The sequence below is a fragment of the Gorilla gorilla genome, chromosome 9, assembly GCF_029281585.2.
Source record: "Gorilla gorilla gorilla isolate KB3781 chromosome 9, NHGRI_mGorGor1-v2.1_pri, whole genome shotgun sequence".
Taxonomy (NCBI): Eukaryota; Metazoa; Chordata; class Mammalia; order Primates; family Hominidae; genus Gorilla; species Gorilla gorilla.
Window position 1 is genome coordinate 121,731,721 of NC_073233.2, and position 15,370 is coordinate 121,747,090.

Genomic DNA, 15,370 nt, shown 5'->3' on the forward strand with positions numbered 1-15,370 from the left:
AAATGCTAAATCTGGGTCAATTTAAGCTGGAGTTCAGATAATCTACCACAGAAACAGAAATCAGTTGATGCAGAAAAATCTCAGCAAAGGTGATCATTTCCCAGAAATTTTGAGGGGGAGATCTTTCCATATCTGTATAATGGGGGTGTGTGAGCCAAGCTTACAGGGCACTAAAAGTGCAAAAGAAGTCACAATTACCATGTCAAAATTCAAAAGCATGGGCCAGACGTAGTGACTCATACCTATAATCCCAGCACTTTGGGAGGCCAAGGCAGGCAGATCAGTTTTGGTCAGGAGTTTAAGACCAGCCTGACCAACATGGTGAAACCCCATCACTACTAAAAAAAAAAAAAAAAAAAAAAAAATCAGCCAGGTGTGGTGGTACATGCCTATAATCCCAGCTACTTGGGAGGCTGAGCCATGAAAATCGCCTGAACCCAGAAGGTGGAGGTTGCAGTGAGCTGAAATTGCACCACTGCACTCCAGCCTGGGTGATAGAGTAAGACTCCATCTCGGCAGGGGGGAAGTTCTGTAGCATGTACAGTAATGTCAGGAAGTGTACCGAGGTGCTTAACCTCCAGATAGTCAAAAAACAGAAAAAGCAAAGAGTAACTGACAAATTTTAAAAGAGCCAACCTTGTATATCTTGTTCAATCTCACTCCTCCACCTCTGAAGACAGGTCTTAACAAAATTTATCTCCTCATCTGTGACTGTTCGCGGAGCTGGCTGTGAAGGCATTTCCATGGAAGACCGAGAAGATGTCAGTGGTTTAGACTTGGGTAAAGAATCTTCAGGAGAAGAAAAGGTACTTTCAACATCCTGAGAAGAGCTTTCTGTACTTGTACTGAGGAAGACAAAAATCATGCTCATATGATAATTTCCAAAAGATACCTTGGCCTAAATTATGTACTTTGGAAAGCAAGATGCTATATGAAAAAGTACAGGTATTCAGTGAGCATTAACTCTATAAAGGTATAGAGCCAACCTTTTTCTCTATCATCTCATGTACCACAACTGGCCTGTGAGGTAGATACTTTTCTATCCCTATTTTACCAACTGTGAGCCTAAGGTTTAAATAAATTAAGCAACATGCCCAAGTTCACCAAGCTGGAAGGTAATGAAAATGAATCCAAAGCCAGATCGGCCAGTCTTTAGCTCATGTTCTCTGATCCCATGAGGATGGGAAGAGAAGGAAAATGGAAAAGAGAAGACTAGGCCTGGAAGAATTAAGGAATCAACTACAGAGTTTACAAGATGAAGCCAACTAAAGTGACACTATCCTTCCTGGAACAAAATACACAGAAGTAAGAAAAAGGAAGCATCAGCTGAACATACAACTCACAGGAATACACACTAGGTGACACCTTGGAGAGTTCTGAGAGAAGGGCTTCAAGTCAAACAATCCTAGCTCTACTACTTTAGCTAAATACCCAAGGAAAAAAGTATTAATATCTCATCTACAAAATATAAATGTTAAATTCTTTACGTCTTTTCTGTAAACTAACAGAGAATAAAGCATATCAAGTAAATGTTAATTTCTCTATTGTCAGAGTAAAACTGCAGGTCAACAAACCAGCAGGAATATAAAATAAGCTTCTAATTGTAGTTAGGTTTCTCTTTTACACCAAAGCTGAAGAATATAAACTTCCTTTACTTTGACTTAAAAAAAAACTCGTCACTCCTGCCGGACGCGGTGGCTCACGCCTGTAATCCCAGCACTTTGGGAGGCTAAGGAGGGCAAATTACGAGGTCAAGAGATCGAGACCACCCTGGCCAACATGGTGAAACCCCATCTCTACTAAAAATACAAAACTCAGCTGGGCATGGTGGCGCGCCTGTAGTCCCAGCTACTTGGGAGGCTGAGGCAGGAGAATCGCTTGAACCCAGAAGGCGGAGGTTGCAGTGAGCTGAGATCACGCCACTGTACTCCAGCCTGGTGACAGAGTGAGACTCCATCTCAAAAAACAAAACAAAACAAAACAAAAAAAAACCTCACTCCCTCCTCCTCACTCTCTCACATGCACAAAATAATGGAGGAAATCTCTTTTCCCTAAGGTCCATACTTATGGAAAAATAAGCCCAACAAGAGAACAGATATCTCAATTTCAGAGGAGATTACACACATACACCTCCCTGTAATTTTTAAATCTAATACCAAGCACTATTATTTTATTTGATTAAATAGCCAGCCGAACCACTTTTTAAAAATTAAAACTATTTACATTTCATAATATACATAAAAAGATTCTATTTTTACAAAAATTAAAAAATCTAAGTAGAATATAAAAAGTGAAAGAGCAGCCCCACTCCTATCCCCAGACTCATGTCACTCCTTAGAGATAATCATTCTTGACATTTGGTATGTTCTATCCAAATAAGCATTTCTATGCATATATGGATGAATAAATATTAATACATGGGGCGGTGGCAGGGGATGTGTTGGGGAGAATAGTTAAGATTTTTTGACAAAAAAGTCTAACTTTTTATTGAGTATTAGTGTTTTTATTAGCCAGGTAACACATATCAAATGTCCTAGCTACCTTTCATGGCTCCTCTAGGCAATAAAGATTGTTGCACATGACTGGATGGAATAAAATCAGAGGGCTCCTGTGACTTTGCCTCCCTCTGCCTTTACTAGAGAAGCCCCTCTAAGCTGTCCTCTTATTTCTAGCCAGTTCTTTTTCAAGTACTAATTTTCTATTCAAGAATAAGTCTCTCTTTCCTTGATGTTTCTTAGTCATGCATACTTCACGTGTGTGAGCATGAGATGTTTTGGAAGAGCAGGGCTTGAGGTTTCCTCTGAGAAAGGCCTTTAATGGCAGCTGGCTTGTAGTTCAAAACAAGGCATCACTGGGTGGAGCCTGAACACTATCCTGAACAGTTTGAGAAGCCTCTGAAATAACCCAACCATTCTACGGATAAGACAAATGCACTGGTGGGCCCACTCCCACCCAAGTGACAGTCAGCAAAACCCTTCCCTTTAAGACAAAGAGCTCACAGTTCCTGTGCTCTTATAGGTGAGTGTCAATCAAGTACAAAGATGGTGCATAGTTTAAATTATACCAGAAAAACAATACATACCATTTAAAAAAAATGTTTTCATTACCTTTCCTTGGATGTCTGGTCAGAAACCGAGCAGTGCACTGAAGAAAGTGGTAATGTCATGTGTGTGTCACTTTCAGGTGGACAGCTTTCTGAGGCAGGTTTTGTACTAGCAAATTCAATAACATATTTCAGCATGTCCGGGAGCGGGAACCGAGCTGGGCCTGAGCCATATTTCACATACCTAAGCGACAAAGACAGTGGTACTCTGCTGCCCAATGCTGTTTTGTATTTTAAGAGTCGCTGACAAAAGATCTGTTTATCACAGGAAGTCAATGGAAAGGCTTATTCCTAGAGGCTATACAATATTTAATAGGGTCCTTAAACAATCTATAGGGTAAAAATTCTCTAACTACAAAACTAAAAATTGCCAACAATCTGAAGTTTTATATCTGGCAGGAAACATTTCGAATGGGCTGCTAATCAAAGTCATGCCAGTTACACTTTCTCATGATGTCATATTACATTTAGGCTTTGGTCATTTATTTATTTTTTATTTTTTGTGGGTTTTTTTGTTTTGTTTTTTTTTTTTTGTTTTTTTGAGACAGAGTCTCCCTCTGTCGCCCAGGCTGGAGTGCAGTGGCGCTATCTTGGCTCACTGCAAGCTCCGCCTCCTGGGTTCACGCCATTCTCCTGCCTCAGCCTCCCCAGTAGCTGGGACTACAGGAACCCGCCACCACGCCTGGCTAATTTTTTGTATTTTTAGTAGAGACAGGGTTTCACTGTGTTAGCCAGGATGGTCTCGATCTCCTGACTTCGTGATCCACCCGCCTTGGCCTCCCAAAGTGCTGGGATTACAGGCCACCGCGCCTGGCAATTTTTAAGTCATCATTTTACAACTTTAATTCTTCCCAGGTTTGCTGCATTTTAATACAATACTTACACTAAATCCCAAGAAATTTTTTTCTTTAAGAAACTTATCTTCAATTTTATGACATAACAATTTTCAGCTGGGCATGGTGACTCACTCATGCTTGTAATCCCACTACTTGGGGAGGCCAAGGCGGGTAGATGGCTTGAAGCCAAGGAGTTCAAGACCAGCCTAGGCAACATGACAAAACCCTGTCTCCACAAAAAATGAAAAAAATTAGCTAGGCATGATGGCACACTCCTGTAGTCTCAGCTCCTTGGGAGGCTGAGGCAGGAGGATCACTTGAGCCTGGGAGGTTGAGACTACAGTGAGCCAAGATCATGCCACTGTGCTCCAGCCTGAGTGACAGAGTGAGAATCTGTCTCAAAAAAAGCAAAACAAAACACCAAAAAAAAAAAAAAAAAGAAGACAAGACATAATCATTTTCATGTTCATCTACTGAATTCCTTTATACAACTTTTAGGACCAACTACTTCATACAATGTACACCTCTATCAGTTTAGTAGAATCAGAGCAAAAGTGGTTTAAAAAAAAAGATGTCTATACTATACACAAGAAATTCAATTTTCAAAAATATATCAAGGTTACCTTACAGAAGAAGAAATAGTGAGCATTTTTATTCTTTTTTTTTTTTTTTTTTTTTTTTTGGAGACAGAGTCTCATTTTGTCACCCAGGCTGGAGTGCAGTGGCACGATCTCGGCTTACTGCAACCTCTGCCTCCTGGGTTCAAGCAATTGTCCTGCCTCAGCCTCCTGAGTAGCTGGGACTACAGGTGTGCAATGCCACGCCCAACTAATTTTTATATTTTTAGTAGAGATGGGGTTTTGCTATGTCAGCCAAGCTGCTCTCGAACTCCTGATCTCAACTGATCCACCCACCTCAGCCTCCCAAAGTGCTGGGATTACAGGTGTGAGCCACTGTGCCTGGCCAACATTTTTATTATTAAACTGTAAAAGTAATGCATGTACCTGGTATGAAAATTCAAATACAAAAAAGTATAAAACAGACCATAAAAGTCATCTACCTCCATCTCAGTTCTATTACCTAATGGTATCCATTAACCGTCTCTTTTATATTTTCCCAGGACTGTGTCACACATATACAAGCAGATATGTGTAACCTTAAAAAAAAGAAAATCTGAAATTTATAATCATTTTATTTTTTCCATTATAAAAATGTTATCAAGGGAATAATTAGAATTTTTAGGGGCTTGGTTTACCAAGATAAAGACTAAAAACAATTATTTATTTATTTATGAGACAGAGTTTTGCTCTTGTTGCCCAGGCTGGGGTGCAATGGCGTGATCTTGGCTCACTGCAACCTCCACCTCCCCGGTTCAAGCGATTCTCCTGCCTCAGCCTCCCGAGTAGCTAGGACTACAGGCATGCGCCACCACGCTTGGCTAATTCTGTATTTTTAGTAGAGACGGGGTTTCACCATGTTGGTCAGGCGGGTCTGGAACTCCTGACCTCAAGTGATCCACCGCGCCCAGCCAGACTAAAAACCATTAACCCATTTATGTGTAGTGTTCCATTATTGGAATGCTAAGCTTGTGGGAGTTATTTAATATCCTACTGCTCAAGGTCATTGCCAAGGTCTTATTTTTCACCAAAAAAATTTGCAACCTCCAGCATAAATGAGTTAGAAACACTTTACAAATTCTTTTTTAACCTACCAACTGGGACCTACATGAAATAAATCCTCTATAACCTTAGGAAAGAGACTGCTTTCCTAAATCAGAAAAGTTGACTTCCAAGCTACTGTCTTACCTCCACTGCCTTAGAACCCTAAGGAGAACTAAACCTCACCTGCAATGGCACCTCTGGCAGTCAAGTAGGAAGAACGAGCAATGTCCTGAAACAGGCTAGATGCAGACTGTGAGCCAAAAGCAGAGGCTGTGTTAGGAATGGGACCATATAATTTATTATCAAACCAGGATACTTCTGAGAGTGAAAGAAGGTGCTGTTAATTACTCAAGAAGAAGAGGCACAAAATGAGCCATATAGTCACTCTAGTGATCAGGCACTTTGGGAAACTACATTTCTCAGTATGCCCTGTCCCTTGAAATTCAAAACACTTCACTGGCACAGCGCACCCTGGGACCTAGGGATAGCACCATGAAAGAGGTAAAAGACACAGGGCTGGTTCTGACATGGAGGCACCCTCCTTCCATGGGACACTTAACCAGACACAGGACATAACACCAGAGATGGAATTTCAATGGATATTAAATCTAGAGTAGAACCTTTCTCTTGCCAACAATTTTAGCTTCCAAAGATGTGCAACTAGTTGAGATGTCCACTGGTCCACTGCCCTATTTCTCCTGGTGCTGCTTCTGCCTCCCCACGTCACCAACATCCCCATTGTCACCAGTCTTTCGGGGAATTCTGGGCAAGGTGTTCTTCCCACTTGAGTTCAACCAATTTGTATAGCTCCATGGTGGCCTGGGTGTCTTCCACAGAGGAATGCCTATTTTCCCAACCCAGATGTCCCAATTCAGCAGATTCTTGATGAGACGCTTCAAAGACATGGTGACGTTCACTGGGCAATCAGCCTTCCAGTTGGGGAGGAGAAGGGGGATATGGGAGTTGTCACTGGTGGAGGGACTTGGGATGAAAGTACTGGGGCTTTGAAGTCATTGTGGATGGCATGTCCACCACCATCTTCCCTGTATCTTCAATATATGCCATGAGCAATCTTGAAGAGCATGGCATTCCCCATGTGCCGCTTCTGGACACCACTCCACCTGGTCTGGCAGTCCACAGTGTGGCCGGGGGGAAGGCTGTACTCGTCATGAAGCACATCTCCGCTGTAGCTGACAGTGCTACATGCAACCAAGAAAGTAACATGCCCCTTGGGTCCTGTGTCCAGCATCTCACAGCCAATTGCCACTATTCTTCCTTGGCAACTTCTGGGATGCTCCAAAGCATTTATTCTGAGTGAGCTTGGGTAGAGTTCTGTGGGGCGCTGAGCTGAGAGGATTTGTTCTGGAGGCCTTTCTTCTGGGAGTGGGTCGGGTGGCTGTTAATCTTTAGAAGGGCACCTCCAGCAAATCTACTTAGCTGCAACAGAATCAGCATTCTTTGAAGGGGCAGGGGACAGCCAAGACACTGCAGCTTTCCTGTCCAGGGACTCTTCTGACACACTGCTGGAGGCAGCTGCCTTCTTTTCTGGGAAGGGAGGGGTCTTCCAAGTGCCATGCACCCTAGGAGTTTCCTCTTTCTTTGGAGGTTCTGAGTGCAACTTGGGTGTCTTGCTAGGGGGCTGGTTCTTTTTATTCAGAAAGCCTCTCTGTTCCGAAAGTTGCCATTTCTTAACAAAATTTTGTGCTTGGCAGTTCTTTCTAATGCCTTTTTGGGAGCAGGTTCCACCAAATCCCGATTGAGGAGTCAGGTAGACATGGGGACAGTGGGTGGTGGAGGGTGTGAGGGTGGGGTGGGGGAGTGGGGGAATACGTTCCCTGGCCCCTCTAGCTTCATGAAGGTACAACTCGAAGGTCTCATTTTATTTTAAAACAAAAGTATTATCATCCTAAGGAAAATGCTCCAATACTCTATTTTAAAATCCAGAATACCCTGTTGTCTCCTGGTAAATTGGTATTTTTGAACTATAAAACATCAGGTATTCTCGTTTCTTTTATGTTGTTGTGAAAAGATGGCGTCTCTTATGTTGTTGTGAAGAGATGGGGGCCAGGCACGGTGGCTCACGCCTATAATCCCAGGACTTTGGGAGGCTGAGGCAGGTGGATCACGAAGTCAGGAGTTCAAGACCAGCCTGGCCAACATGGTGAAACCTTGTCTCTACTAAAAATACAAAATTAGCCGGGCATGGTGGCACATGCCTGTAATCCCAGCTACTCTGGAGGCTGAGGCAGAAGAATCGCTTGAACCCAGGAGGCGGAGGTTGCAGCGAGCTGAGATCGTGCCACTGCACTCCAGCCTGGGAAACAAAGCGACACTCCATCTTCAAAAAAAAAAAAAAAAAAAGAGAGAGAGAGAGAGAGAGATGGGGTCTCACTAAGTTGCACAGGCTGGTCTCAAACTCCTGAGCACAGGCAATCCTCTTGCCTCAGCCTCCCATATAGCTGGGATTATAGGCACATGATACTGCATCCAGTTGGTATGGTTGGTTCTATAAAAATAATTTAAAATTTCCAGCCTTACAAAGTATCACTAAAACTTAAAGGTTTAGTAAAATACTAACAGACTTAAAAGTCCTGAAAATCACTTCCAGGACAGTATTTGAGGAACTGGTTTTCAGCTTAAGTCTCTATAAAGACAAATGACTAGTCACAATACATCTTGTATAAGCTCTTCTGGAGTGAGAGTGGAAGCTGCAGTGGTAGCGGTGGGGGTACAGTGCAGGGTCCATCTTAGGCCTGGTATGGAAAGTGTTGCCCTTCAGGGAAATTAATGGCCTAATAAGGGAGTAGGTGGAGGTGTGGTGGTCTTAGAAAGAAAACTGTTAAGTGGATAAAGGGAGGAGAAGCTATTGACTGTGTATGGGATCTCTTTCTTAAGCACAAAATCAACGGGATCTATCTAGATGAGAAAGAAATTAAACTGACTCCTAAGGAAATTACAGAAAATCATTCTACAGAAATAGTGTAAAACCAACAATCAAAAAAGTGAAAATTCCTCCGAAAGAGAAAGAACTTTGTATGCATCAGAAATATTAGCCCTTTTAATCAGTTAGCACTGCTCTAGGTAGAAAAGCACTGTTTTTTTATCTTTCTTAGACACTTCAGAAACTGCTTTTCCAAAAGTGGACGGGACCATCGTGACACTTGCTTCTCTCATGTTTGTGAAAAAGATGGCAAGGGGAGTAGAAAAAAAGTCTATAAAATCAGAACTCAGTTTCTCCTTGGTACACTGCAGTAACTTAACTGTGTGACTCTAAGTCACTTCAGTAGTCTGGGACTATTATTTACCGCCATGAATAATACTAGCTGATCCTGAAGACTGCTTCACACTTAGACAAAAAATTTTCTTAGCTGTTTTATAAAATATTCTAGTTAATATTTAAACGTTGAGTTAATTTTTAAAGAAAAACAAATTATCTGTTTTTAATATTCTTTTACATTTCTAAGCATGAAGGTGTCCAAAACTCACCTTTCCAATTTTTGCTGCAGAATTTTTATTTCCTCCTTCAACTTTCGAATACACTCTCTCTTATTTCGAATAAGCTCCTTGCTCCTGTACATGTACCTAAGTAAATAATCCCACAAACACAATTTATATTATAAAACATTAATGACATAAAGTCTCAGTAAACTAAAGATTCAAGGAAACTTCTTCAATCAGATATAGGGCATCTATAAAAAACATACGGCTGACAGCATACTCAAGGTTAAAACTGATGCATTCCCCCTAAAATCAGGAACAACGATACCCACTCTTGCTACTTCTATTAAATATTTAACTGCAATAAAGTAAGAAAAACAAATGAAAGGCATGCAGATAGTAAAGAATGAAGTAAAGCTGCCTTTTAGTTCCACATGATGTAAGCATGCAGAAAATCTTAAGGAACCTAAAAAAATACATCAGAACTAATAAGTGAGTTTAGTAAAGTCAAAGGATACAAAATCAATTTAAAAAAAGAAAAAAAATCAACTGCAATTCTATACACTTGTAAAGAACAAATGAAAAATGAAATTAAAAGCAGGAATTAGAGATAAATTTAATCAAACGTGCAAGACCTGTACACTAAAAATTACAAAACACTGTTGAGAGATATTAATGACTTAAATAAATCTCTATTAACTTATTTAATAAATGGAGCTATACACTGTTCATGGATTGAAGGACTCAATATTATTATTATTTTTGAGATGGAGTCTCACTCGTCGCCCAGGCTGGAGTGCAATGGTGCAATCTCGGCTCACTGTGACCTCCGCCTCCCGGGTTCAAGCAATCCTCCTGCCTCAGCCTCCCAAGTAGCTGGAATTACAGGTGCCCATCACCAAGTCTGATTAATTTTTGTATTTTTTAGTAGAGATGGGGTTTCACCAGGTTGGTCAGGCTGGTCTCAAACTCCCTACCTCAGGTGATCCACCTACCTCAGCCTCCCAAAGTGCTGGGATTACAGGTGTGAGCCACCATGTCCGGCTGAAAAACTCAATATTATTATTAAGATGTCGGACCAGGGGCGGTGGCTCACGCCTGTAATCCTAGCACTTTGGGAGGCCGAGGCAGGCGGATCACCTGAGGACAGGAGTTCAAGACCAGCCCGACCAACGTGGGAGAAACCCCATCTCTACTAAAAATACAAAATTAGCTGGGCGTCGTGGCACATGCCTGTAATCCCAGATACTTGGGAGGCTGAGGCAGGAGAATCACTTGAACCCGGGAGGCGGAGGTTGCGGTGAGCCAAGATCGCACCATTGCACTCCAGCCTGGGCAACAAGAGCGAAACTCCATCTTAAAAAAAAAAAAAAAAAAAGATGTCAATTCTCCCCAAACTGATCTGTAAGTTCAAAACACAACCAATCAAAATCCCAATAGCCACTGGGTAGAAACTGACAAGCTGATAAAAATTTACATAGAAATGCAAAGGACCAGAATACCTAAAACAATTTTGAAAAAGAACAAAGTTGAAGGATTCATACTATCTAATGTCAAGATTTACAATAAAGCCATAGTAATCAAAACAATATGGCACTGACATAAGACCAGACAACAGACAGAACTGACTCCAGATATAGACCCCCATGTATATGTTCAATTAATTTTTGACAAAGTGCCAAGATAGTTCAATGGGGGAAAAGGAAATATAAATCAAAGGAAAAATAAGATATTCCCACACACCCACTAGATGGCTAAAATTAGAAACACTTATAATTCCAAGCACTGGCAAGGATGTAGAGCAAATGGAGCCCTCACACACTGCTAGAGGGAATGCAAAATTGTATAGTCACTTTAGAAAATAGTTTGGAAATTTCTTATAATGTTAAATATACACTTTTCATAGAACCAAGCAATCCTACTCCTACATATTTTACCCAAGAAAACTAAAAACTATGCTAAGGATTATATGTGAATGTTCATGGCAGCTTCATTCATAATAGCCTAAAACTAGATACATCACCAAATGGTGAATGGCAAAAAATCACTGCAGTACATATTACAATAGAATATTACTCAGCAATACAAAGGAGCAAATTACTTATATATGAACAACATGGGTGAATCCCAAAAACATTATCCTAAAGAAAGGACACAACCAGAACAGGGTACCTACTAAATATTAATGTTACTAATGCCACATTCTAGAAATGGTAACATTATAGGGTCCAAAAACATTAAGTGGTTGCCAGGACCTGGGGATGGAGAGAAAGGGATTGATCACAATGGGACAAGGAAAACCTTTTGGGTGCTGGAAATGTCCTACATATTGACTGTGATGGTGGTTATTTGACTGTATATTTGTCAGAACTCACTGGTTATATGCCTAAAAATAAACCATGGGATAAGAATGACTACATAAAAAATAAGTAAAAGAGGCCATGGCTCATGCCTATAATCCCAGCACTTTGGGAGGCGGAGACGGGCAGATCACAAGGTCAGGGGATTGAGACCATCCTGGCCAACATGGTGAAACCCCGTCTCTACTAAAAATACTAAAATTAGCTGGGTGTGGTGGTGCGTGCCTGTAATCCCAGCTATTTGGGAGGCTGACGCAGGAGAATCGCTTGAACCCGGGAGGCAGAGGTTGCAGTGAGCCGAGATCGTGCCACTGCATTCCAGCCTGGGCAATAGAGCAAGACTCCTTCTCAAAAAAAAAAAAAAAAAAGAAAGAAAGAAAAGAAAAGAAAATCAAGCCACCACACCCAGTCTTTTTTTTTTTTTTTTTTTTGAGACAGGGTCTCACTCTGTTACCCAGGCTGGAGTGCAGTGACACGAACAGGGCTCACTGGCCCCACCAAGTACCTGGGACTACAGGTGCACACCACTACACCCAGCTAATTTTTTTTTTTTTAAGACACAGGGTTTTGCCATGTTGCCCAGGCTAGTCTTAAACTCCTGAGCTCAAGCTATCTGCCCTCCTCGTCCTCCCAAAGTGCTAGGATTACAGATGTGAGCCACCATGCCTGGTCTCAACCAGACTTTTATAAAATTAAAATTCTAGGCCGGGTGCAGTGGCTCACGCCTGTAATACCAGCACTTTGCGAGGCCAAGGCAGGCGGATCACCTGAGGTCAGGAGTTCGCGACCAGCGTGACCAACACGGAGAAACCCCGTCTCTACTAAAAATATAAAATTAGCCGGGTGTGGTGGTGCATGCCTGTAATCCCAGCTACTTGGGAGGCTGAGGCAGGAGAATCACTTGAACCCGGGAAGCGGATGTTTCAGTGAGCCAAGATTGCGCCATTGCACTCCAGCCTGGGCAACAAGAGCAAAACTCTGTCTCAAAAAAAAAAAAAAAAAAAAATTCTATAATGTAAGTCTGCTAGGAGCACCCCCACCCCCAGAATTCAGGTAGTTCCTACCCCCAAAAGGAGGAGGGCTTTCACCTAGTCTTGCTTCCGGAGATCAGAAGCAACATGAGCACAACCCTGGGAGGTCTCAGAAAAAGGCAAAGACCCTCAACCTAGACTCATAGAATCCAAATTTGCATATTATCATGTCTCCCAGGTGATTCCTACTCACACTATACTTAGTACGTGCTCATCTCTACTGCTGTAATACATCAGGAAAAAAAAAAATCAGCCAACAACTCACCTGTCCATATACATAATCTGAGGAAATTCCAGCTTATTGTGAATTTTCTCTGGCTGCCCAAGGGACTGATTAAACTCAAATCTTGAGAGTTCAAAGGTCAACACTGGAGGTAGCTTTGTAAACCAACGCTAGTGTCAAGAGTAGAAATGTGAGAGAAAGAAAAATTAATTTTAGGAAATAACAATAACCAGATTTAAAATATCTCTCATCAAACTTTCTTCCTTTGGTATAGAACTTATACTCAAGGCAAACTCATACTAGAACTTTTTTTTATCCCAAACACTAAAGGGAATCAACACTTAGAATCTCATTCTCTTACAGAATATGGTTCAACATTCCTCAAGACTCCAAATTTACTAGCCAGTCAACAGAATTTTACTCAACCATCATTCTCAGAATAAACCACCCTTGAATATGTCAACCGCACTAAGCATCTACACAACTCATTCGTTACATCATCAGTATTCAGAAGAGGTTTAAAAACTTAACAGCTAGCCTAACTACAGAATATGAAATTATGATCGAAGCAGCATGTAGCTAAAGAGACAACTCCATGTGCCAGCTAAAAAGACTCATATGTGTACATACATTACATGCTGTTTTAGTCTATTAACCATAATTTGAATCTCCTTTATATATACAAAGGAAATTTGAAATAGCCTCATGGTTTTACAATTTCTCAATTTCTAAGAAAAATCTCTGAATTTCAAAAATTTACAGAGGTCTCATAAAGAAGCCAGTCAAATCAACCTACGATGTTACTTGAGTTTCAAAGAAGGAAGGCACTGACATAAAAAAGACTCAACAGTCAGGGATCACAGGTGAGGAAAAGCTAAATCAGATTTGGCTTTTCTATTCAATTCATCTGTATGTCTGAGGTTCCTGTCAACAGCTTTAAAATGTTTCCTTTACCACAAGTGCAAGCAACATTCCCTTCAGATACCCTGTCAGCATAATGAGGTGAATTCAGACAGCCTGTGAGACCACCTCAGGGTGAAATCTAAATGAGCATGACAATTTTGTTGTTTTGTTTAATTTTTATAGAATTCCCATCCTGGAATACAGGTCTCCACAGGCCTAAGTATAGCTGGTGAAGACTCCCTCTTTTGTAAGAGGATGCACCAGGTTTGCACAGATGGTACAGATGACGTAATTCCTCCATTAGGAATCAGTTTTTCCTTGAAAATCCAGGAAGGCAGTAGCTCTCTGAGTTCCAACACTGCTCTACAGTGAATGTATTTTCATATGGCTCATGTTAGGCTCCCTATTTTAATTCAGGAAAGCTCCACTTTCTCCTATAGTAATTACTGAGTTGGAATCATATATAAGCCACAGTTTTGTCTCAAAATGTATGATCAATGGAGAACAATCCCAACTGTGTAAAGAATTATGTTACAAATGCTATTCACTAATTCTTAACCTAACTGGAATACTGAGATGTTAACTACCCATGCTCTCCCTTTAACTTCCCCCGTCTTTCCAACCCAGAAAAAAAAATAGATACATAAATAAACAAATGAAAATTAAATTTTAAAAATGTTAAAAGCAAAGGCAGAATTTACAATTGAGAACAGTAAATACTATAATAGGGAAAATATTCTAAATGGCATACCATAGGAGTTAATCACTGTACTTTTACCCTCCGAAAATATGGAGGCAGTGGGTTCTCCCTACTCAGGTACAGGTAGGCTTCAACAGAAAGAGAGAAACTTGATCATACTTAAAACATCAGAAGCAGCATACAACCTTTACACGAGTAACTCAAATTCATAGTTTTAGTAAAAATTTTATTTATCAAAGTACTGATACTCACTGACTCACATCAACTGATGAGAGACTTAAGACAAATTCAAGTTCTGCTAAGTGTAAAGTTACTTAATATGTGATGGGAAACTAGTCTGCCCAAAAGCTCACTCCTACTTAACTGGCTTTGTCACTGGCACAGCAAATAAAGATCTCCAACGTACCTCTTGTCCATACTTCACCGAGTGATCGGAGGGAAGAAGCTCAACATCACCCTCCACCATGGCCCCTTCCAAACACTCGTCTAAGTTGCGATAACCGTTTACCTGAAGAGGATACTGGCCGAAGGTCTCATTGTTACAAAAGGGTTTTCCTACGCAAAGAGAGAGACTTTTTAAAAAAGACATCACTATGACTATCTAAAGCCTATCTTCTGGCTCCACAGAGACAACATTTTAAATTCAGCAACTTCCTGATAGCTGGTTAGAAATGCACTTAAGCCTTTATAGCAACCTCTAGTGAGCCAGTTCATCTAGACACTGAACACTGAAAACCAGTAACACTGGAAAAAGACCAGGGGCTTGGTGGCTTATGCCTGTAATCCCACCACTTTGGGAGGCCAAGGTGGGAGGATCACTTGAGGCCAGGAGTTTAAGACCAGCCTGGAAAACACAGTGACACCCCTGTCTCTACAAAAAATAAAAATTATCCGGATGCAGTAACACACGCCTGAAGTCCTGGCTACTCAGGAGGATAAGGTAGGAGGATTTCTTGAGCCCAGAAGTCCAAGGTTACAGTAAGCTATGATGTTGCCACTGCGCTACAACCTGGGCAACAGAGCAAGGACTTGTCTCAAAAAAAAAAAAAAAAAAAAAAAAATGCAGACAACCAGACATTATGTACTTCCTAATCAAGAGTTTTCTCACCATCTGT

The 15,370-nt window shown here is 41.1% G+C and overlaps 1 protein-coding gene and 1 pseudogene across 20 annotated transcripts in view; both read right to left on the reverse strand.

Annotated features, from left to right (window-relative positions):
* USP28 (ubiquitin specific peptidase 28) overlaps nt 1–15,370 on the reverse strand; it is a 77,745-nt gene that overhangs the window by 16,683 nt on the left and 45,692 nt on the right. For 18 of the 20 annotated variants that reach the window (XM_019037525.4, XM_004052155.5, XM_019037523.4 and 15 more), the window contains 5 exons: nt 14,662–14,810; nt 12,695–12,822; nt 9,087–9,182; nt 3,108–3,287; nt 637–845 (listed from right to left, as the gene is read on the reverse strand). In XM_019037525.4, coding sequence (XP_018893070.1) covers nt 637–845; nt 3,108–3,287; nt 9,087–9,182; nt 12,695–12,822; nt 14,662–14,810 — 762 coding nt within the window. The other 2 variants (XM_063693520.1, XM_063693521.1) reach the window with 2 other exon arrangements.
* Nucleotides 3,589–9,080, reverse strand: LOC129525622 (interferon-stimulated 20 kDa exonuclease-like 2; annotated as a pseudogene).